The sequence below is a fragment of the Salvelinus fontinalis genome, chromosome 11 (assembly GCF_029448725.1).
Source record: "Salvelinus fontinalis isolate EN_2023a chromosome 11, ASM2944872v1, whole genome shotgun sequence".
Classification (NCBI taxonomy): domain Eukaryota; kingdom Metazoa; phylum Chordata; class Actinopteri; order Salmoniformes; family Salmonidae; genus Salvelinus; species Salvelinus fontinalis.
The window spans coordinates 31002185-31025780 of NC_074675.1; the positions used below are offsets into that span (position 1 = coordinate 31002185).

General features: G+C 44.5%; 2 protein-coding genes across 5 annotated transcripts in view; both read right to left on the minus strand.

The window, feature by feature from the left end:
* Nucleotides 1-2: 2 nt before the first annotated feature.
* LOC129865517 (kinesin light chain 2-like) lies at nt 3-14807 on the minus strand. Of its 4 annotated transcripts, none has more exons than XM_055938371.1 (15): nt 14352-14806; nt 9290-9538; nt 8434-8556; nt 7932-8115; nt 7313-7529; nt 6901-7090; nt 6593-6766; nt 6193-6292; nt 5463-5512; nt 3154-3221; nt 1681-1789; nt 1294-1440; nt 847-971; nt 597-654; nt 3-358 (listed from the first exon to the last, which is right to left on the minus strand). In XM_055938371.1, exons 2-15 carry the CDS (start codon nt 9509-9511, stop codon nt 275-277), a joined length of 1851 nt encoding a protein of 616 aa, XP_055794346.1. In that variant the 5' UTR covers nt 9512-9538; nt 14352-14806; the 3' UTR covers nt 3-274. The 4 variants fall into 4 exon arrangements, with proteins under 4 accessions (XP_055794346.1, XP_055794347.1, XP_055794348.1 ...); XM_055938372.1 differs by lacking the exon at nt 14352-14806 and adding an exon at nt 13993-14332; XM_055938373.1 differs by lacking the exon at nt 14352-14806 and adding an exon at nt 13748-13923.
* Nucleotides 14808-15114: 307 nt separating this feature from the next.
* LOC129865518 (phosphofurin acidic cluster sorting protein 1-like) overlaps nt 15115-23596 on the minus strand; it is a 55451-nt gene continuing 46969 nt past the window's right edge. Inside the window, exons 16-24 of the mRNA XM_055938376.1 lie at nt 23371-23525; nt 23089-23199; nt 22850-22952; nt 22687-22729; nt 22481-22523; nt 22204-22345; nt 21264-21502; nt 20741-20860; nt 15115-19810 (exon numbers count right to left, since the gene is read on the minus strand). Of these exons, the coding sequence (XP_055794351.1) occupies nt 19692-19810; nt 20741-20860; nt 21264-21502; nt 22204-22345; nt 22481-22523; nt 22687-22729; nt 22850-22952; nt 23089-23199; nt 23371-23525 (1075 nt within the window). The 3' untranslated portion in view covers nt 15115-19691. The remainder of the gene's footprint in view (nt 19811-20740; nt 20861-21263; nt 21503-22203; nt 22346-22480; nt 22524-22686; nt 22730-22849; nt 22953-23088; nt 23200-23370; nt 23526-23596) is intronic.

Below are 23596 nucleotides of genomic sequence, written 5' to 3' on the forward strand. Positions count from 1 at the left end.
AATTAGTGCAAACATTCCATGTTCTAGTATGCAGCATGCCGTGTTAAATATTATTTTTCTGTACTGTTTGATGCCAGCGAAGTATACAGTGAAGCAGGTCGACACAGAGATTTGTCACAAAAAAGCCATGTCAAGTCGTGTTTTTCTCGATAATTTTTCTTCAGAAAATGTCTTGAATGCGAGTGTTGGACCTGAAGTGTGTTTTGATCACATCGGACAGCCAACAGTTTCTTCTCATTGGCCCTTCCTCCTCCTGGTCCCGCCTCCTGTCTGTTTAACCAATCAGGGAGCTGCGTCTTGACAAGTCCACGTTGCTGGCGCTCAGTCCTCTGCATTCCGAAAGGCCCGTGTTGGCATCCTGGAGAGAGGGAGGGAGTCAGGAGGGATATTCCAAGAGTGATAACGGAAAAAAAAAAAAAAACACTAGAATCATGTAGACTAAATCTGAAACTGTCCAAGTCTAATCCTTTAATCTCAATGTTTAACTCAGGACTTGTTTGTGCTCTGCCTGTGTCAGCAGTCCTTGACTGATAACTAACAGGTTAATTAATAACTATATGTGATAGTGAGGGGGGTTAACCATGTGCCGCTGGTACCTGTGAGGGGTCTTCTGCACTCTTGTTGAGGAAGTTGAGAGAGCTCGCTCTCGTCATCCTAAGGATCACGCAGACAATCTTTTAGGCTTCAATAAAAATGTCATTGCTTGGATTTTGCTTGACTGTTATTATCAGTTTTACGAACCACGGTGCGTTGCCATCTCCCCACCAAAGAAAAAACCCTGAGGGAAACACTATTTCATGCACGGTATGAGCAGTGACGGGGCTAGGGACACAGTCTCTCTCTCACCCTGGGTTGCAGGGCTCCTGGGGGCCACTGCCCTGTAGTTTCTTCACCAGCATCTCACTGCTCCTGCGCAGGGCGTCGCGGATCTTCCCGAAGGAGCCGCTCCGACGCAATGAACCATTACCCTCCTGAGAAAACAAGACAAACACACCCGCGTCAAGGATGGGCCTCAAAACAATAAATCAAAAGTCATTTGAGGTATTTGATTATTTTTCATTGTCTTCTATCAATGTTTTGCTATTTGCATTTTTTTTGTGGTGTTTTGCTGAATGCATCCAGGTTTAGTAACGATGTCAGCTTGTTTATACTGTTTTATAATTGATATAATTAGCTAATTCCCCGATACTTTGGGAGTAAATGACATGTGATTGTACGCCTTTTCATCATACATTAAACTGTATATGCATCCCCATAAAAGCCCAACCCCCCCCAAAGACAGAGGTTTCGTACCCCATTCCACTCTGCTCCATCATCTCCCTCACAGTCCCCCCGCTGGGGACCACTAAAACCCTCCCGGTTCTGACGTCGCTCCCCCCCTCCAGGGGCCCCATCCTTCAGGAGCTCCACCACCTTACTCTGGTTAATGGCATCTATACCCTGCGAGAGGAGGAGGGGACGAAAGAGGGGAGCGATAGAGTGGGAGACAGACGATTCATTCTAAATGTCCGCTGGGTTAAAACAGAGTGCATTCAGAGCTTTAAGGCTCTAGGCCACAACCGAGGGTAATTGCACTGCCAGTGTGTCCCGAGTGCTTGTACCTGCTTTATTAATGATTGTGTAGTAATTGCTTTTTGACTGATTGTAGAGTACCTGCTTGCGTCAGTGATCGTGCAGTACCTGCTTGCGTGTCTTGGTAGCACACTCCTCCAGTGTCTCAGCTGCCTCTAGTTTACCCTGTCTGCGGTACAGCGCCCCCAAGCTCTTCAGGGTGGTATTGACCGTTGGGCTAACAGGAATTAAGTACACGCCAATATCATGTCATTACGGAAGTCCAGAGAGGACATACTGTTTGAATAAAAAAAATATTCCCTCGTTATGTCGAGAGCACAACTTATTTCTCATGATCACGACATTACAAAAGTTGTTACATCGAGATCCCGAAAGAAACTCTAAATAGCAGTGGATGTATTGATGACAGATTGACAGTATGGGCTGAGACAGCAGAGCCCATGGTCAATCAGCACATACATTTCATTGATTGTTACAAGGGATGGTACATTTTATGCTAACATCAAGTTTTCATTTGTGTTTGGAGCTCATTATCAGTTTATAAGAATGTTAGGAAGCTAAATGTCCCTTACCTTGAGCTAAGAGCTCGTGGGGCATTTAAGCCCTGAACAATGCCTGACAGGCAGCTTTGCTTCCAAGCCTGTGTGCCACCCCCCAAGACCACGGCCAAACGCATGCAAGCAACAATGCAGCTAACTTGGCTAGTCTTGCGAGTGAGTGATCGAGTTAGCTAGCTAGTCTTGTTAGCTAGATAGCTAGCTTGTTATCTATGCTGGTTGTTAGCTTGCATAACTGACATGTGTATAATTGTAATGGACACTTCATGTTTCCTGGATAGTATTTACATTTACAGAGTGGGTGGGTGGGCCCCCCTCCCCCCATTTCTGACAGGCATATTAACAGTCAGTGCAATATGTATATGATCAAGAGTGGGTGTGCTCTATTCCTGGCAGGCTGATCAGATTCAATAGCTGTCTCAGGATGCTGCATTGTTGGCTGTCTACAAGAAGCCTTACCTATAAAACAGAATAAAAAAGGCAGCATCCTGTCTTTTCAGCCTCTAAAGCTGGAATTTAATCTGATCAGCCTGTCAGGAATGGAGCTCCCCATTGTAAATGTAAATATGTCCCTTATAATTATACACATATCAATTATGCAAGCTAACAAGACTAGGCAAGTTAGCTGCGTTGCTCCTTGCATGAGATTGGCTGTGGTCTTGGGGCAGCACGCTGCCTGGGAGAATAGGCTGCCTGTCAGGCATTGTTCAGGGCTTAAATCCCCCACAAGTGCATTGCGATCAATGCAGCCACTGGGCTCCTTGAGGAAGTGGTTATTGTGTATGTGAACAAATGAATGAATGAATGAAGCACGGTACTTTTGGTTCTCTCGTAATCTTGAAAAAGCAACTTTTATTACGTAGTGATCATGAGATAAGTTGTGATCGAGACATGGGGGATTTTTAAATGTTATTCATATGTCCTTTCTGGACTTCCATATATCATTAAAGCACAACATTAATATGATTTAGAACACTGAGTTGTATTTCTCACATTAAAATGGATTTGGAATACTAACTCTTACCTGTCAACTTTGCAGGCCTTGTACCAGCTCCCATATTCTCCATAGGGCACAGCATCCTTCCTCTTCGCCTGAGCAAGCGACAGAGAGAGAGAGAGAGAGAGAGAGAGGGATGCAGAGGCAGGCAGTGATAGTCCAGCGACTAAGGGAAATAAGTTTTTAATAAAACCACCAAATTTCAAACACCACTAGGTCAAGTCCTTAGAAGTGTTTTTAGCTATAGTGCCATTGTAGATCTTTTATATTTCCAATATGGCCACCAGCTCTGTGGGGCCATATTGGACAGGTGTCACATGGCCATATCTCAAAAATAATAGGTACGTGCAGCCATTGGGCAAATGATGGCTTAGCATGTTTGAGGGAGTTTGGAGAACACAAAAAAATGGCATAAACGTGCCACATATACACATTGGCCACTTTAGTACTGGGTAGGACCCCCTTTTGCCTCCAGAACAGCCTGAATTCTTAGGGGGGGGGGTGGATTCTACAAGGTGTCAGAAGGCAACAATGTTCAGATACGCTGAGGCATTCAATCATTGCTTAATTGGTATCAAGGGACCTAACTAGGGTTAGGCGGTTTCCAGACTTTCATACCGTCCTTTTCTCATTCTGGGATTTACGGTATTACTGGTTTAGTTCACAAGGGGGCGCCAAAACGCAAAGACAGACAATTTGGCATTTGTTACCAGGATGCTAACAAAATTAGCACAATAGCGAATTTCCATGGAGGCTGCTAGCTAAATATGCTCATGTGCGCAAACGAAAATAAAGAATCGCAAAGACAGCCATTCCAGCTCATAGTTAAACATATATAGGTAGGCGCTACTGAACATCATTTTGGTGAGTTTGGACATTTACAAGCGAATGGAGCCACTAGGGCAAAGGGCCTGCTCTGCTTGGAAAAGATGGGGGAGGAGCAGTCAGGGCAAGAACAGAGAGAAAACTGCAAGGGAAATCACTACACAGCAGGAGCAGCTGTACAGATATCTCATCCAAAGGGCTTTGACTTCTCAAACACGGCAGAAAGCTTACACAATATGATGCCCAGTCGCAACTTACTTAGATAACGCGACCCCTAAGTTTAACTTGCTGGTTAACGCAGAATTCTTCATTTTTCACACAGAAAAAAAAAGATAACAGGCGTAAGTAATCTCATGCTGCATTTCGTAAACGCAGATCTAAAATGCTTGTTTATTGTCATTTCTTTGCGTCAGACGCATTGTGCTTCGGTTCCGCTTCTCTACCAAGATGAGGATTCACCAAACGGCCATTGTATCAGCAGACAGCGCTCTGACTGACGTGCAGCCAACCTACCTCCGGTAAAAGTGAAGCAAAACCTTAGCACATGTAGCTGGCTACATTATTTCTACGATAACGATCAGAAATATGATGGCCTTTGCATCGTTTTTGGAAAAAACAAATTTACTTGCGGCCGCCAGCCAAATAGTGTTCCACTTCTGATCATGAAAATGAAGCTATTTTACGCCGAATGTGTTGCACTTTAATGTCTTTTTTGTGAAGAAAAACTATAGTTGCACGTCCCTGATCACTCTATTGAACCCAACAACAACAACAAAAAACACTTGACTTTCAATATAAAAAGCGACCCCTGTCAATACACAGCTGGACTCACGTGCTCCAGCTTTCACCTGCTGTGCTATTTACAAACAAACACATAACTGGCTCAACTGTTCTGGGGAACTAGAAGCTTCATAATGTTAAAAAATTTGAAGGGTGAAATGAAGAACGTGCTTCATCGCTTAACGCATTACAAAAGTTTACTGCGGGTATTTTTTTTTTTTTAAAGGAAAAAAAGTGACGTTTTCCCTGAAGTCTGCTGCTTACAATGACACAATGATTTAACATACTCTGTCAATTTCAAAAAATGTGACACCAAACCTGCCCTGCACACGTCTCTCAAGGTAAAATCCCATAGTAATGCATTATGTCCAGCAAGGAGACAGGTAAACCCATTTTAACCAAATGCCTTTGTGACGACAAAAAAAAACAAAAAAAAACTGCGATGGCACTATAGCTAAAAACACTAGGGACTTATCCTAGCCGTTTGTGTAATTTGGTGCCTTTACCACAAAGTCCACAGTTGCCATAAAACGTTAGGCTTAGCCGCTGGACTATTAGCAGCAGTAGAGACAATTTACGACCTTATTATAAAGCCTCCGTTATTACATGAACGTTCTCCCTCTCAGTCCTATTAGGTCTACCTATCCATCAGAGTTAATAGCCGGACAGGGTCATCAAGTAACCGGACCGTGGTTCAGTTCACCATACAACAGGTTCATACTGTAAACTACCTTGCTCTCCTCTCTCTCCTCCGCATGCATCCAGATAGGTTTGTTGTCATCTGAAAAGAGAACAGAAGATATAGGGGGGGGGGGGGGGTTATCAGTGTCACTTTTATTTGTACATTCATATATCTTGTTGCATGGACCAAAACGTGTAGGAATGTAGGTGTTCCCCTCACTGGACAAAGAAGGGATTTGAATTTAAAATCAAATGGATTGATTTATGGCATATTACTCATAGGATTTAACCTCTCCGTGTCAGTGTGTGCTCATTTCACTAATTAAACCATAAAATCAACACACTTAACTTGTGTAGGGGTGGGGGGATAGAAAGTGGGTTATGCTGGTCTGTGCCATGCTAGCTAACCAACGCCAAAGCCCTCTACTGTGCTGTTCTGAGTATGTAAGGGTTTGATTTGCTTAAGGGCAGTGATCTGGACACAGTGGTGAATTAAGCCGCTCCACGCACGACCGATTAGCCCCGATCTCCTGAACAGACCGGTCAGGACACGGCCGCGCACGGCCAGCCAATGACCACAGGGTTTACTGGGCAGTCGTGGCCAGAATGAAGACTTCATAGAGTCGGTAGGTCTAGTGTGGTGGTAAATGTAGAACCGGGCAGTGTCCCAAATGGCACACTATTCCCAAAGGGCTCTGGTCAATAGAAGTGCACTATACGGAATAGGGTGCTATTTTGGGACGCAGGCCCGGTCCGTCAATGTGATTGTAGCAGACTCACTGTTGACTGAGCCAAAGTCCTTCTCGTGGGCTCGGGTCAGGATCTCTTTGTACAGAGACTCAGCATCCTTGAACTTCCCCTGTTTGAGGTAGCATGTAGCCTAAAGAGAAAAGAGGAAACGTACACAGGTTTAAAATGACAAACATTTCACATCAACGCATAAAAGCATGTACATCTATTAACAAAACTGTGGATTAAAATATCACGTTTTAAGTTTCCCAAAACTGTTAATTCTTTAAGATTAGACTGCATTAATTTGTACTGCCCTATACTGGAAATTCGGCTAAATGAGCATCTGAGGTATTCCAGAATATTCTCTCTCCCTCCCGCTTCACCTCTCTCTTCCTCCCTGCTTCCCCCCTCCCCCTCCATATTCCTCCCCCCTCCCCATTCCCCTCACCAGGTTGTTCTTCGTCTTGGCTACGTTGGGGTCATCAGCTCCTAGTTTGGACTGGTAGATCTCCAGGGCTCGTCTGTAGTAATACTCCACCTCCTCGTACTTTCCCTGGTTCTGACACAGCAGGGCCAGGTTGTTCAGCTGCTTGGCCACGTCAGGGTGGTACTTCCCCAGGACCTGAACACCACAGGCAGCGAGACACACATGAAGACTTACTTTAGCTACAATGAAAGGAGATGAGAGTTCTCTCTGGGCACTACACATGTTGGAGTCACAAATGCAAGTAAAATCACGAGTGTTATTCTGTGTACCTTCTCTCTGATCTCCAGGGCTCTCTTACAGAGGGGCTCAGCCTCCTTGTACTTGCCCCTCTTCCCGTAGAGCACGGCCAGGTTGTTGAGAGTGGCAGCCACCGCAGGGTGGTCCTTCCCCAGAGTCTTCTCTCTGATGGCCAGGGCATCGTTCAGCAGGTGGGCTGCCTCTTTGTACTTGTTCTGGTCCCTGGAACACAAATATAATTCCAGGTAAGAAGATTTGCACAAGCACCATAATTAAGCAGTAAGTCTCGATTCGTTCTTCTACCCGGCTATCCACACATCCTCTCCGCACCCAATCATCTTTTTCGATGAGTACATCCAGCCGTCCCTTGACCCCTATCCACCTATTCACCCGTCCAGCACTCCATCTCCCGCACTCTCATTTCTCCCTTCCTTCCCCTCTCACCTGTAGACGAGGGCCAGGATGTTGAGCATGGTGGCCACGTCGGGGTGGTCGTGTCCGGAGGTCTTCTCCAGGTCCTCCAGGGCCTGTTTGCAGAGGGGCACGGCCACCTCGTACCTCCCCTGGGAGGCGTACTGGATCACCAGGTTGTGGAGGGTCCTCAGGCGGGCCGGGATCTCGTAGCCACCCTGCTGGGCCGCCGCCTCTCCGCTGGGCTGGGCTGGAGGGGAGATGCGGAGGGGGTTAAAAGTGACTCACTCTTGATACTTTGTTCGGACAGAACGAGGGGTTCCAAATAAAAAAAAAGGGCTTTCATTCTTGGTACAGAATGGCTAGTTTACGCTGAGGTACAACTGTAGCATGTTAAGATACAACGCTTATTTCAGAAAGGAATATCTGAGATGACGATATGTCATTTATTTCACATCAATTTTTTTTTTTTTTTATAGAAGTGGCAGTGTCAGTTACCAAAATGACAAATCAATAAATCAACTATCACAAGTCTAACCCTTCTGTAACCCCAACCATATCTAAACACCCATCGTCTTCAACATTACCATCTAACCCCACGTCTACCGGGTCCCCTCAACGGGGATTCTCCTCGGCCAATCAATGGTCCTACCTTGTCCCTGGTCGTCGTCGTTGGGGAACAGGTCGTCGAGGCTGTCTTTGGACGTCTCGCCTGCAGCCTTCTCCTCAGACGGAGACACGTCGTCGTCAAACTTCTTGATCTTGTTCATGAACTCCAGGTGTTTCTTCTCCTCCTCCAGCTGGGCAACACTCTGCTCACTACACTGCAGCTTGCTCTGGGGGAGGGGGGGGGGGGAGAGGTGAGTGGGAAGGAGGGAGGGGACATTTTGGAAACGGCATGCATTGGAAAGGCTTAAAGTGATCGTATACTCCAAAATCCCTAAGATGTTGACCGCCCTCGAACGCAACGTTGAGATGAGTCCACACCCCACACAGTCGGTTGTGTAGGTGGGTGATATGGACTCATCCAACAGCCCCAGAACATTTAACCACCGAGGTCCGAAAACAAAAGACTTTAACATTGGAGTGAATGATGCCGTGTCCAGTGCTGTATATATATATATAAAATGTGGATTTGGCTGTAGTGTGTCTACCTGTGTTCCTGCCAGTTCGTCTCGTAACCACTGGTTCTCCTGACACAGTCGTCTGACCTGGGCTCTTAGCTTCTGCTTCTCAGACTCAACCGCACTCAGGTGGCCCGACAGGGCAATGATCACCTGGACAAGGGGGGAGGGGGGTTAGAACCAGCTCTTATTTTCAATGACAACGCGGCGAGAGAGGGAAACGAGAGAGGGATGAGGGGGTTCAAATAAACAAGGAACGCTGCAGGAATGAAACTAAAACAACAAAAAAAAGGGGAAGCGGCTAGCTTGGGGGCCAGGCTAGGAAGAAGTGAGGAGCATTGCAGAATGTTTACCTGGGATTTGGACTGCGTGCGTGACTGTTGTAACCGGTTCCAAAACAAGTGCAAGGAATCTCCTTCATGGAGGACAATCCTTCTATTATAGTCTGGTCTATTCAAAAGAGGGCGGGGAGTTGTCTTCAGGGACCTTCTTTTATGCCGTTCATGTTATATCAGACGATCTGTACGCAACCCAGATTCCCACCGCTACCTTCCTACAGGAGCAACTCTCATATCCTCGTGATGAATCACCCTCCTCACGCTCTATGAGGCATGAATCTAAATTCATCCTCTCCTTCAAGTCTTAGTCACAGCGTATGATGAACTAGCAATAACCCACATCGAGCACCAGCATCCTCCCCCTCTCCATTCACCTCCACTCTCCCATCATTTCATTATCATCCCTTACGTCTCAAGACTGAGCCTCTTCCGCTCACCCACTCCCTGTCTCTTTCACTCCCCTGTGCCCTCCCTCTTTCTTCTTCCATTTGTCTTCTGCCTCGCTAGTCCTCACCCTCTTCACACCACAACCCTCATCTCGTTCCTACCTGTGCCTCTCCCAGGCCCAGTTCGATGGCCTCAAGGCTCTTACGCAGCAGGCCTGACTTCTCCTGGGCAGCGGGTGGCTGTGTGCAGTCCAGCAGGGAGGTGAGGAGCTGGGCATGCTCCCCGCGGAGGGTCTCCAGGCCCTGCATCACAGCCTTGGTGTTGAGCACTATCTCATCCTGGGTCAGGCGCTCCAGGGCCTCCTCGCTGCGTGGGTACACCATGGTGGAGATAACCCGGGTTCACACACACTGTAGGAAGGGAGAGAGGGGTTAGATAGGGACTGGTCTCATGTTACCATAGTCCTAATCTTGTACAGAGAGCTTGGAATTGATGCTAGTTTGAGGAAGAGCCATGTATTCAGACCCATTGACTTTTTCCACAGTGTTACATTACAGCCTTATTCTAAAATGTATTACATCAAAAAACTTCCTAAGCAATTTACACGCAATACCCCATAATGACAAAGCAAAAAAGGTTTTGAAATGTTTACTCATTTATTAAACAGAAAAACCCCATTCACATTCAGTACCAGTCAAAGTTTAGACACACCTACTCAGGTAGCCTAGTGGTTAGAGCGTTGGACTAGTAACCGAAAGGTTGCAAGTTCAAATCCCCGAGCTGACAAGGTACAAATCTGTCGTTCTGCCCCTGAACAGGCAGTTAACCCACTGTTCCTAGGCCGTCATTGAAAATAAGAATTTGTTCTTAACTGACTTGCCTAGTTAAATATAGGTAAAAAAAAAAAATATTCAATGTTTTTTTCTTTATTTATACTATTTTCTACATTGTAAAAGAATAATGAAGATATCAAAGCTATGAAACAACACATATGGAATCATGCAGTAACCAAAAAGTGTTAAACAAATCAAAATATATTTTATATTTGAGATTCTTCAAAGCAGCCACCCTTTGCCTTTGACAGCTTTGCACACGCTTGGCATTCTCTCAACTAGCTTCACCTGGAATGCTTTTCCAACAGTCTTGCTGGAGTTCACACATATTCTGAGCACTTGTTGGCTGCTTTTCCTTCACTCTGCAGTCCAACTCATCCCAAACCATCTCAATTGGGTTGACGTTGGGTGATTGTGGAGGCCAGGTCATCTGATGTAGGACTCCATCACTCTCCTTCTTGGTCAAATAGCCCTTACACAGCCTGGAGGTGTGTTGGGTCATTGTCCTGTTGTAAAACAAATGAGAGTCCCACTAAGCGCATACCAGATGGGATGGTGTATTGCGGCAAAATGCTGTGGTAGCCATGCTGGTTAAGTGTGCCTTGAATTCTAAAGTGTCACCAACAAAGCACCCCCACATCATCACACCTCCTCCTCCATGCTTCACGGTGGGAACCACACATGCAGAGATAATCCGCTCACCTACTTTGCGTCTCACAAAGACGCGGCGGTTGGAACCAAAAATCTAAAATGTTTGGTTCCAAAGGACAGATTTACGCCAGTCTAATGTCCATTGCTTGTGTTGCTTGGCCCAAGCAACTCTCTTCTTATTGGTGTCCTTTAGTATTGGTTTCTTCACCAATTCGACCATGAAGGCCTGATTCACGCAGTCTCCTCTGAACAGTTGATGTTGAGATGTGTCTGTTACTTGAACTCTGAACCATTTATTTGGGCTGCAATTTCTGAGGCTGGTAACTCTAATGAACGTATCCTCTGCAGCAGAGGTAACTCTGGGTCTTCCTTTCCTGTGGCAGTCCTCATGAGAGCCAGTTTCATTATAGATCTTGATGGTTTTTACTTTCAAAGTTCTTGAAATTTTCCAGATTGACTGACCTTCATGTCTTAAAGTAATGACGGACTGTTTCTCTTTGCTTATTTGAGCTGTTCTTGCCATAATATGGAATTGGTCTTTTACCAACTAGGGCTATCTTCTCTATACCAACCCTACAGATTGCCTCAAACGTATTAAGGAAAGACATTTCACAAATGTACTTTTAAAAGGCACACCTGTTAATTTAAATGCATTCCAGGTGACTACCTCATGAAGCTGGTTGAGAGAATGCCTTGATGACAGCTTTGCACACTCTTGGCAAAGGGTGGCTACTTTGAAGAATCTCAAATATATTTTGATTTGTTTAACACTTTTTTGGTTACTACAATTCAATATGTGTTATTTATTTCATAGTTTTGATGTCTTCACTATTATTCTACAATGTAAAAAATAGTACAAATAAATAAAACACCCTTGAATGAGTAGGTGTCCAAACTTTTGACTGGTGCATCCTGTTTCCATTGATCATCCTTGACATGTTTCTACAACTTGACTATATAAGGTCCCACAGTTGACAGCGCATGTCAGAGCAAAAACCAAGCCACGAGATCGAAGGAATTGTCCGTATAGCTCCGAAACAGGATTGTGTCAAGGCACAAATCTGGGGAAGAGTACCAAAAAAGCATTGAAGGTCCCCAAGAACACAGTGGCCTCCGTCATTCTTAAACGGAAGAAGTTTGGAACCACCAAGACTCTCCCTAGAGCTGGTCGCCCGACCAAACTGAGCAATCGGAGAAGGGCCTTGGTCAGGGAGGTAACCAAGAACCTGATGGTCACTCTGACAGAGCTCTTGAGTGACCATCAGAATTCCTCTGTGGAGATGGGAGGTCCTTTTGGAAGGTTCTCCCAACTAACTCTGCAGCACTCCACCAATCAGGCCTTTAAGGTAGAGTGGCCAGACGGAAGCCACTCCACGGTAAAAAGAACATGACAGCCCGCTTGGAGTTTGCCAAAAGGCACCTAAAAATACTCCCAGACCATGAGAAACAAGTCTGGAGGAAACCTGGCACCATCCCTACGTTGAACCATGGTTGTGGCAGCATCATGCTGTTGCAATGTTTTTCAGCATCAGGGACTGGTAGACAGGTCAGGATCAAGGCAAAGATGAACAGAGCAAAGTACAGAGATGTCCTTCATGAAATCCAGCTCCAGAGAGCTCAGGACCTGACAGTGGGGCAAAGATTCACCTTCCAACAGGACAACGACCCTAAGCGCACAGCCAAGACAACACAGGGGTGGCTGTGGAACAAGTCTCTGAATGTCCTTGAGGATGGACATGAACCTGATCGAACATCTCTGGAGAGACCTGAACATAGCTGTGCAGCAACACTCCCCATCCAACCTGACAGAGCTTGAGAGGATTTGCAGAAAAAAATGGGAGAAACTCCCCAAATATAGGTGTGCATAGCTTCTAGCGTCATACCCAAGAAGACTCCGGAATGTAATCCATGCCAAAGGTGCTTCAACAAAGTACTGCGTAAAGGGTCTGAATTCTAAAAATCTGTTTTTGCTTTGTCATTATGGGGTATTGTGTGTAGATTGATAGTGGGGGGGATTTTATCCATTTGAAAATAAAGCTGTAACCTAACAAAACGAGGAAAAAGTCAAGGGGTCTGAATACTTTACGGAGGCACTGTATACAGCATATAGAGATGAAAACTACAAGACACCGCAAGAATATGTCTGATGAGATTATTACAAGTATGACATATATGCAAGGCTGAGCGTAAAAGGACGAAACTCCCTCCAAATAAATGATGCCCAATCAAGATATTTTGTTCACACAACTGTTCAGTCTGTTACCAAAAACCAACCAAGGCACAGTTCATTTCTCTGAACCCTGTGCCTCTACTCCAATTGGACTAATCTTTTGATCTTGAGAAAATAAAGTAAGGAACTGTAAGCGTTTCGGTTCCAAACCTATTCTATACATAGTTTGAGTGGCGCTACCTTAATCCGTTTTTCTCCCGAGAGGACAGAACTGAGAGGACAGAACTGACTAAATAGAATAATTTAATTATTAATGTAAACAAACTGATCGTTGCAGGTGGAGTGATCAGAAATGCACTACTCTGCAACTTCTCCACTTTGGCCGAGCACCTGTTCTGTTCTCGCCGCCGCCAGGAGGCCCCCATCAACACCACCACTCCGCCCACCCCATCCATTGACCGCAATGCACCAATATGAGCGATCCCGTAATCTCTTATCCTTTTGCCACAGGCACAGCTAACAAGCCTCTCACAAGCTGTACGTGACGTTTGGCAATGTGCAGGTGTTATCATCGATCCATTAAACTGTCAATTCGTGTTAAGTAGTAAAATATGGGCCGACACACTCCAGGATTCGCCCCCCTCGCAGGATGACAAGAAATGGGGGAGAATCAATGAAGGTGACGGATAGAGAACGTTACACATAAATAAAATACATTTAGTCTGAGAGACTTATTGTATTATAAGATATGCATACTATAGTATATACGATAACTACCACACTCACACGTAGGATCGTGTGCTACAAAGCACTCCAACATTATTGTAAACATTGGCAGGTTTGAGCGAGGCCCAGCGAGAAATATGCTGCTGCGAGGTCTTTCTGCACGGATGCGGTCGTGGGGTGTAAGTCTGTCTCTATACTGTTTCACGATGACTAAGAATAACAATTGGCTCAGCACTTACAATAAGCGATGGCTCATCAAAACAATGTGAAGAACCAAGACGAGCTCGATTGGCAACATCGGTAGAACGTTGGTAGTGATACATTTCACGAGCATGGGGAGAGGCAGTGATACGTCGGCGTAGCTTATGATTTACTAGTTTCTCTCTTTGTTGGACTCAAAAACATATTCCAATATAACTCATACACGTAATTAAAAATAAAATAAAAAAAACACTCAAAAGACCTCGTGTCGGCCATACGTTACCTTCATCGAAACGGTTCTATTTTCCCAAGACAAGTGCGCTGCTCCTGGCTACCTCGAGCTCAAACAAGGCACGACCTACTGTTGTGATGCTCTGCTTCCATCACTTGTCAGTGGGTTAGCTACGCTCGTACACATCAACGATAACATCAAGGCTGGGTATAATTTAACCCTACACTTACACACACACACACACACACACACACACACACACACACACAAAAAAAACTTAGCTATGCCTACGGTGGGCTATATCACCATGAATCTCTAAAACCATAAACGATAAAAAAAAAAATGTCTCAGGTCGGTGTGAGGAAAGTAATAGCCTGTGACGTTACATCACGATAAACAACGTTATTTACCTGTTCTCCCCTGCTGTTGCCCCACGGGTAAGATCCGGGTGACGCGTTATTCAGTCTCCTGAACTAGCTATAAAAATAGCCCACGAAACACCACTTTGCTTAAATCCGATTGTCGCTGCCGTCTAAAAGCTTGCGAATTCCAAGCAATACATTGTTACCAATTATGTTAGCATTGCTGATTAGCTAAAGAATTCGATCCTGGCACGAATTAGCCTAGTCGAAATGTTCTCTTGTCTTGCGACGGTTGGTTTCAACGGGAGTTGGGATCAAAATACAGGAACGCTGTTTGCAAAGTGAGTCGACATCGTCCGATCCTTTCTCGGAAGTTGTTTTGGAGAGAGTGCGGGACCGCTGCGTTCTCAATCTGAGAAGCGTGTTCGAAGAATGACAGTCGCGACCCGAAAATGGCTGCTGTTCGAATTCTCCTCCAATCCACAGCCCAGACCGGGCGATACGACTTCACCTGTTTGTTACATGGGAGATCAAAATAAAGGATGATGCACAATTGACAATTATCTGTAGGGGTTGTGGATATTTCCTGTGGCTAATCACCATAGCATTTACAATAAAAAAATTGTCATTCTAATGTAGACCTGTGTATTATAATAACTAGTCTAGAGAAGCCTAAATAAAACTTAATTTTAACTTTAATAGGCTACATTCATTCTTAGATTCCATTCAAATTAATAACTGAAAAAGCACCAGAGCACACACACAACTCAGGAGAATTTACAAAATAAAGAAAAACAATCGACAGTTCCACTTTTCCATCCCACATCAGTTTAATTGACAACATAATCATGAAAAAGTACTACAAAACATTTCAAATAAAAAAACAAGGACTAAGATACAATACAGAAGTACTGTTGTGATATGTACAAGCATTATTACTGTTTATAGACAAAAGGCAAAAAAGCTGCTGAAGAAACAATGGCATGTGCAAAATTACTCTCCAAACTCTCAAGCGCCAGAATCCTCCCTTCAAACTACTACCAAGCACAAGTGTAGTCCAAGCAGTGTTATGCAAAAACAGATTCTCTTCTGTGATAGGGTGCTATGTTACAAGCAGGGATCCTTTCAAATGGGCTTTATTAGAAGCAAAGCGTGTGGGATCCTGGCAGAGACTCTAGATATCTTACGGTTTGTTCTCGATCTCTCACTCCCATTTGTTCTGAAACACATTGTGATGATAGCAGAGAGGAAGGACAGTATTGATCGCTAAATTGATTTATTCATATTAACAGATCATATTGTTCTTCCCCTCCAGGACAGAAGTGTTTCAGGACCATATGACCCGTTTCAAGAAACAGTCTGGGCCCTGTACTCTATAACTAAGGCCCAGAGTTGTTCCTGGTCGGGTCACATGGTCAGCAAAAACTGCTGTCCCTATACGTTAGTCGTGGACATAAAGACCATCACAGTAACTACAGGTCAATACAGGTAGAGACACAGGTACGCATATATCAGGTACAAGTTTGAGAGACAGCCACACAGGACAAATAGGCCTAGAGAAGGTAGGGAAAAACAAACACGTTAAATGGTACGACAGGTGAAAGAAGGGACTGAACTGGAAACAGGGGGAGAGGAGAGAGAGGAGTAAACATTGGAATGTATAGTGGAAAAATAATGTTTCCAACATTAAAATTATTACTTTGGAACAAAGTTTTTATCACCAAAAACATTACAAAACATTGAACACATATCTACATCACCCCCCGCTTCAGCTTGGTGTTATATCCATGTAACATTTGACATCTTGGCAGTGATTTCTTTGTCCCATTCAGTGAATGCTTATGATCCCCCTATGAAGAGACATGAGTTCAAATATAATCATATCTTACACTCCCTATTATGCTAATAACACACGGCAAGGCATAGAGAAAATTGGACCTCTTTGTTCTGCTCAGAGATGGTATAAATCTCCTCTAACCACTGACACAGGGTCAGATATCTTTTAATCCCCCTAATGGTTATGGTTAGAACTAGGGGAGGGGTAATTGTTATCTGATCCTAGATCTGTGGTTAGGGAGTAGCGTAGCTACAGGTAGAGGTCACTATCCTCAAGCAAAAACGTCCCTCCCATAGAGAAACCATGGTGTACATAACATTCATACAGTAGGATACAGTCTCAGTTAAAATATGCATTAAGAGTCCAAGTCCACATGAAGGCATTGGTCTGGGTCTAGCCCTCGACTGGTGGGCAGTGACACTTGCTATGAGAAGCAGGGTTCAAACGGTCTGCTTTCAAGAGTACCACTGCCTTTTGCCGTATCTCTCTTTGATACTCACAGGGAAGTTGCACAAAGTATTCAAGCTCACAGAGGTTACAAGGTCAACTGACTATGGAATTGAGAGAGATTATTATGGTGTGTTTGTGTTTTATAATAAAAAATAAAACATTCTAGTGAACTAACAGCTGGTTATGGACTAGGGTAAAGCTACCAGTAATTTACTAAAGTTACCGGAATCTATAGCAATCGATGGTAACTTTGGAAATGTAAAGTTGAATAAATTTACATTTTTTAAATTCATATATAGTATTAATTTGTCATATCTGTCCATAATGTCCATTAGTTTCTAGTGGATAGACCCTCTGATCAAGAGAAAATAGCCAAAATAATTTTAAAAAGGCATCTAATGAACAATGGCATTATTCTTAATTAACTCTGCAACTCTTCCAACTATTGACTTTTTTCACAACTGCCATCACATTTACAACAAAGGCATATTGACATAGTAAAATAAATAAGTGTTTAAAAAAATGTTATGGTTGCTATTTCATGCTGAAACCCTCATATTAATCACCAATGGTATTCACGAAGTTGATTATTAATATTTAGGAATGTTTTACAGCTTTGACATTCCATTTTAATAAAAAATTAAAAAATCATCTTATTTGATGATTTACCACTAGATGTGATAAATTACATAAAATCCTTGAATGTTACAAAAATGGTGGTAGTTTACTGGCAAACTTAGAAAGTTTCCAGTAATATACCCTCCCTTTGCAACCCTATTCTGGACTGATAAAATGGTGTTAAAACTTCCAAAATGTATGTTTACTCAACAATAAAGCTTTTTGTCGACAAGACTGAGAAGAGATAATAGAAACTAACAGTGAATATTATTTGCACATTCAAATTAAGTTCAGATGATATCTCTAGTACATCCTTGTTGTTTGAGATCCGTACATTCTATCGTTCAGACTTATTTGTGGAACATGCATAGCTGTGTACTTATGCGCACAATCAGTTTGAAGCCCTTGGTGCAAAAACCTTCCTTTGTACAAGCCCCGCCCCCCAAAGAGAACAGGGCCAGATTTGAGTTACACAAGGTGATGACGTCAACAACTTTTAAAACTGTTACACCTAAGCTGAAAAAAACCCTACCTAAAAAGTTACCCCAAAAATCATAATAATAACAGCAAAAATCGAGACATTGGCATTGTAATACTTGATATGTCACAATTCTTCACTCCGCACAGATGGGGAAGGTTACTTTGTAGGTGACACAAGGCTAAGCTACTCAACACTCGCTAGCTTTCATTTTAGACCGCAAGAGGACTAGTGTTTTGCTTACAACACATTGCCATTTCACTCAAAATGTACTAATTTGAAGGTACATTGCAGGTACATTATAGACCATAGACTTTGCTACTAAATTGAAAATCAATGATTTAAGTCAAATTCTTTGGATACAAATGATTTGTCTTCAGTTTTTCTTAACAGCACCAGAGCTGTTGGTAGCTCTTAAAAGGTCATTTGGTGTCACCTATCTTTGTGTCAGTCTACAAGGCAAACGTCTGGCCGCTGATACCGCAGCCTACAGAACTCATAAAGCGATATTGACCACATCTGGGACACGAACACGTGGCCACACAAAACAATCATACTGTGTCGCGTGGGTTACTTATAAAACTGGTTTCATAGATATTTCAATATTGTTTTTCGTTTTACCACATTACATAATAACACACCTGTCACTGGACACTGGCCACCTCACAACACCCTAGACAAAACACACCAACCATTTCAGTGGAGTGAACGCTGCCCGTCTATCACAGGCAGGGCTGGAAAATGCATGTTTTCCAGAAATCCAGGTCGGGAGATTCTGGATTTCCTACTTATTCCCTCCTAATTCTCAGAAACCTTCCAACTAGGATTTTTAGAAAACTTGGTAATTTTGGAAAAGTTGCTGGAATTTTGCAACCCTTGACAGGTAAAGACAGGGATAAAAAGTCACTAGTAGCGTGCGACATTGTGCTTTGGAGTAGGATACCTAGCTACTATAGCGCTGGGGGAGGAGTTATTGGAAGTGCATCGCAAAAGATGAAGATGACGGTCACAGCTCCTGTCCCCCAATTTAACCTCAGCACAAGCCTCAGCCTACAATTCCCAGAATGCAACAGCCCCACACAGGTGATATACTGTACGTCCACAAGCAGAAGGAGGACTATACATTGGAGTGTGCATCAAGAGAGCAACGCTGACAACAACAACAGATTGATAAAGGGACAAGCCTTACAGACAGCAGAAATATTGCCTCTTCTCAGTAAAGTCGGGGCAAACAGTGGCGCCCTCGCTGTACACAGAGAGTTCAAATGTCGTTACAAAAAAAAAAACACTAGAGCCTTCTCTTATATGTTCTGCTCTTCATATGCATAACATGTCAACTTACTGTACATCATTGGTGAGGGGAAAAAAAGCATTTATGTCATTAGGGAGCAGAAAAAGCATTGCTACTGTAGGTGTTGTCTGTTGTTCATTCCATTTCATGCACATGTACAGTATGTTTGGATCCCAAGTTCCCCTCCATACCCCATAATAACCATGGCAGTACTGTTATAACATGTCATAATATGATACTCTTGTTATAACTGGCACGTGGTGGTGTAGTGTACAGCATGCAGGTTGGCCTTTGGTGACACCGGGGCAGGTTCAAGGTGATAAGAGAACTACCTGGTCAGGGTTAAAGGTTAAAGGGTCCAGATGTCAGGGGTCAAGGGTCAGGGAACTCGTAATGGGAGTTACTCATGCGGGTGCATCTCATCGTTAGGATTAGTTGAACGGCAGTCCGTTATCTTGTGCTGGGGGCCCCTCATACACACACGCTAGACAGAGAGAGGGCCATTTCAATTCATTCAAGTGACTAGTAGCGTTGCACCCCATATCCAACCCATCTCTCCCTCCCTGCTATAGATAAATAAGACAAACATAGCAAATACATTCGGCCCCTCAACCCTTCATCGTAATTGACAAATATTAGTGGCCACGGCGTTCCGAGAGGCGGGGTCTGTGTGCGTAGGTGGGACGGGATTGGGCGGGGCGTAAAGGGTGGACCCTAGGAGGGGGGTTTGTTGTAACCAAACAGTCCAACAGGGAGATACTTGACATGGGTGGGCCACTGTGCAGCCAGCTGGAAGAACTTGACGTCATTCCACTCCACTCCGTCTATGGACACTGAGACGCACACAGGAGACACATAGATACTGGTTAAGTATGACTGTTGTTCAGACAGGGAACACTTAAGCCTGTCGCATGCTTCCCTGTGGAAACAGTTTGTGCATTTGAGAACACTTGCGGATATTACATTCTTTCTTATAGTTCGGTAGCATAAGTCTACGCCCCTTTCGTCGGTGATTGGTCAACACTAGTAGGTGTGGGAACCAATGGACAGGGTTCTTCAATGAAGTGTGTGTTGTCATTCAACGAGAGACGACGAGTTCTCATGCATATTTTCTCACTTGAGAAATACTGCACCAAACATCTTAGCTAGATGTAAAATTGCGAGGCAGAGACTTCCCTCTGCAAAAATGTCCAAATGAATTGCAGATTTCTTGATTGATCTCTGAATAATTCTGACTACTTTGAGGAAGTGCATACGAGCTACAATGTTGATACGGCGTCTCAAGAGGGAGAAACAGTAAAATTGCAGTTTTTATCTAGTTTTTTCAAGCAAAGGTCTTTTAAGGTGCACAGACGTTTGAACCTAGTATGCAGGCGCCTTTAGGCTGTGTCTCAAATGGCTCACTATTCCCTATATACAGTAGTGCACCATTTTTGACCAGAGCCCTATTGGCTCAGTGTTAGGAATAGGGTGCTATTTCGGAGTCTTAGAGACACTTAAAGGTCCGTTAACACAACCCTTCCTTCATTTTCTCTTTCCTCCAACATCCCCAATAAATCATTTCCCCTTCCCCTGCCTTCTCTTCCGCCTCATCTTTACTGATGGGTCGACTCTTTCTAAAGATTTTGCATCTAGAGAGGCACTATAATTTCACCTCTCTCTCTCTCCCTCCTTCTTCTCAGAGCCTTCTCTCCAATTTCACTGGTCATCTCTCTCACCCCGCCCTCCCGCCCTCCCTCCCTCCTCGTCTCATGTTCCTGTACCTTTCAGGATGGTTTGATGCTGCTTGGCAGAACAGATGAGTCTGCTGATACCCTCAATGACCTGGCTCTTAGAGTCGACATCTTTCTCCTTCGGCTTCTTACCCAGGAATATGGTGGGAACTACAGACACAGAGACAGAGACAGAGAAAGTCAACCTTCATTATAAATGCAATAGGATTTCCAGGAAACCTATAACAGTCACATACTGTAGGAAGAATGACTGAAGAACACCCCCAACTAGAAGGATTTAAAAAATGTTATTTAACCTTTATTTAACTAGGCAAGTCAGTTAAGAACAAATTCTTATTTTCAATGACGGCCAAGGAACAGTGGGTTAACTGCCTTGTTCAGGGGCGGAACGACAGATTTTTACCTTGTCAGCTTGGCTATTCGATCTTGCAACCTATTCCATCTATTCCACTGATCATTATGCACTAAAAACTGTGTGTGTTTTTTTGTTTTTTTTTAAACGATGAATTACTTTGATTGTGCCATAGAAAAGTGGTATTCTAAAACTCTTTACCCTTCTTGTTCTTCTCCTTGGTGACCACAGTCATGGCCATGGTGTTGACCTGGGCCTGTGTCTCACTGCTGCCCCCTCCTGGTAGCCTGCTGACCTGCAGGGACCTGAAGGCACTCTTCAGGGTGTTCTTACAACCTGTGTCACGCCGCTCGCCCTCTCGGCGCTTCTCCGCCAGCGACGCCAGCCAGTAGTCCACCTGCAACCCAATGGCGTCCACACCTTGGGACATACTGGGGCTCCTGGGACAGGAAGAGGAGGGTCACGAGGACGGGTGAGGATACAATACAAGGAAAGGAAAAGTTACGGGAGATTCTTTGCTAAAAGTGTAAAAAGCTTGTGAGGTGTAGGGAGGAGGTATTCAGCGACAGAGAGGGTTATGGATTCAGGGGGTTATGGATTACATTTCATACGGTGCATCAACCCTGACCCTGAGTTTGGCTATAGGGAGGACAAGATAGTCTGTTATAGCACCAAACCCCAAAACAATGATGGGCTATAACGCTAGAAGCTGCAGATGCATCTGTGGTTGTTTTTAGACGGTCAGAGGATCACTGCTCTAGAGTTTCACCAGGGCAGACATGAAGGGGACATAATGAACCTGAGATGGCTGACCTAAGGAGAAGCAGTGTGCTGGTAATATTCCACCCTCTCTTTTCCCCCCTTTCCTTTCTGTCACTCAGACAGTGTTAGGCAACTCTGTCAGGTCAAGGGGGGCCACGGTGTGTCTACTGTTTTGTGGTTCTCGTTCCTTTCAGGGACTGATTTAGACATGAAAAGGTATGCAGACACTCTCTGGCACTTAATTGATCCACTAATGATCACTCAGAAAGAGAGGAGGAAACATAGCAGCTCCTGAGAACTGGAATTGCCCAGCGCCTTATAATAAGAAATAACAGCACAAAATACTATACCCCAAGCTAGGGGGTGGGTGCAGACTTACCCCTGTACTGAGAGAACACTGCTCATAGAAGGAGAGGAGGGGGGAGTGGCAGCCTCTTTGATCAGCCCGGTGGGAGAGCCGTGGGAGGGAGGGGATGTAGAGGGAACAGCCAAGCTCACTGCCACGCCCTCTTCTGTGTCTCCTAGGCGATCGCAGGGGCAAGGGATGGAGGTGAGATTAATGTCATTGTTTGTAATATTATCAAGTAAATAGGCCTGGAAGATGGAAATTTTGCAGTAAGAGAGTGTACTTCTTCATTGGTTTTTAAACCACCTACCTGTAGAGGAAGTGTCTGGCTCAATCAGACCAACCTTCACCAACTGAAACACATGACAACATCCTGTTACTACAACACCAGGACAAATACCTCATATTCTAAACACCCTAAATCAGCTGAGGAGTTACTATCCAAACTAGATGTCCATTTTCAATGGTAGATCTATGGAAGAGTCTACAGAGAGACCTGGTTTATTATATACGTACCCCAATAAAAGGAATGAACTTCTGGTAGGAATCTTCATCGTGCCTGAACAGAGACAAATAATGAGTTATGACCAGTTACATGGGTTTTGAATGAAATACCATCTTGTGGTTATTGCTCCGGTTAAGGTACACCCTGAGTGTGTGTGTGCGTGCGTCCACTCACGTCCTGTGTTTGCAGGTAAGCATGGCCTCAGCGATGGGCAGCTGGTGTGTGACGGTGGCTCCACTGATGTACTGGGAGATCCTACCGGCCACATCCAACAGGTCTGCAGCACAGGGGACAGGGACACAGATCAAAGATTAGAGGTCAGGCTCTGAGTGCTAACTTTATGTATCCAGATCCAGTGTGTGTGTGTGTGTGTGTGTGTGTGTGTGTGTGTGTGTGTGTGTGTGTGTGTGTACCTGTCTGTGGGGGTTCAGAGCGGCTGAACATGTCTCTCCACGCCCCGTCTAAGAACGCAGAGCTGTAACGGTTGTCTATGGCACCCAGGTGCTTAGCAACAGGATGAGAGCCTATAAGACCATAGAGTGAGAGAGAAAGAGAGAGAAAGAGAGAGAGAAAGACGGAGAGATGATCTTTTAGTGTACGTGATCAGCCTGACAACATCTATTTTCCATCATCAAGCCATCACTACGCCTGTCACCATGGATACGGACAGAAGGCGCCCATGTTGTTTGTCTCACCCAGGGGCACCACCAGGAACCTCAGGTGGTTGAGCCAATCAGAGGTCTTGCTTGCCAACTGTGTGACAAAGAACTGCAGGATGGCACCAAGGTAGCTCTGACTACCCACCACTGCCACCTTGACCGGCCTGGGCATGGACGAGTTACAGTTACAACTAGAGAGGAAAGTAGAGAGGGGGGGGGGGGTTAAAGATAATCACATAACCCAGCTATGACACCCACCAAG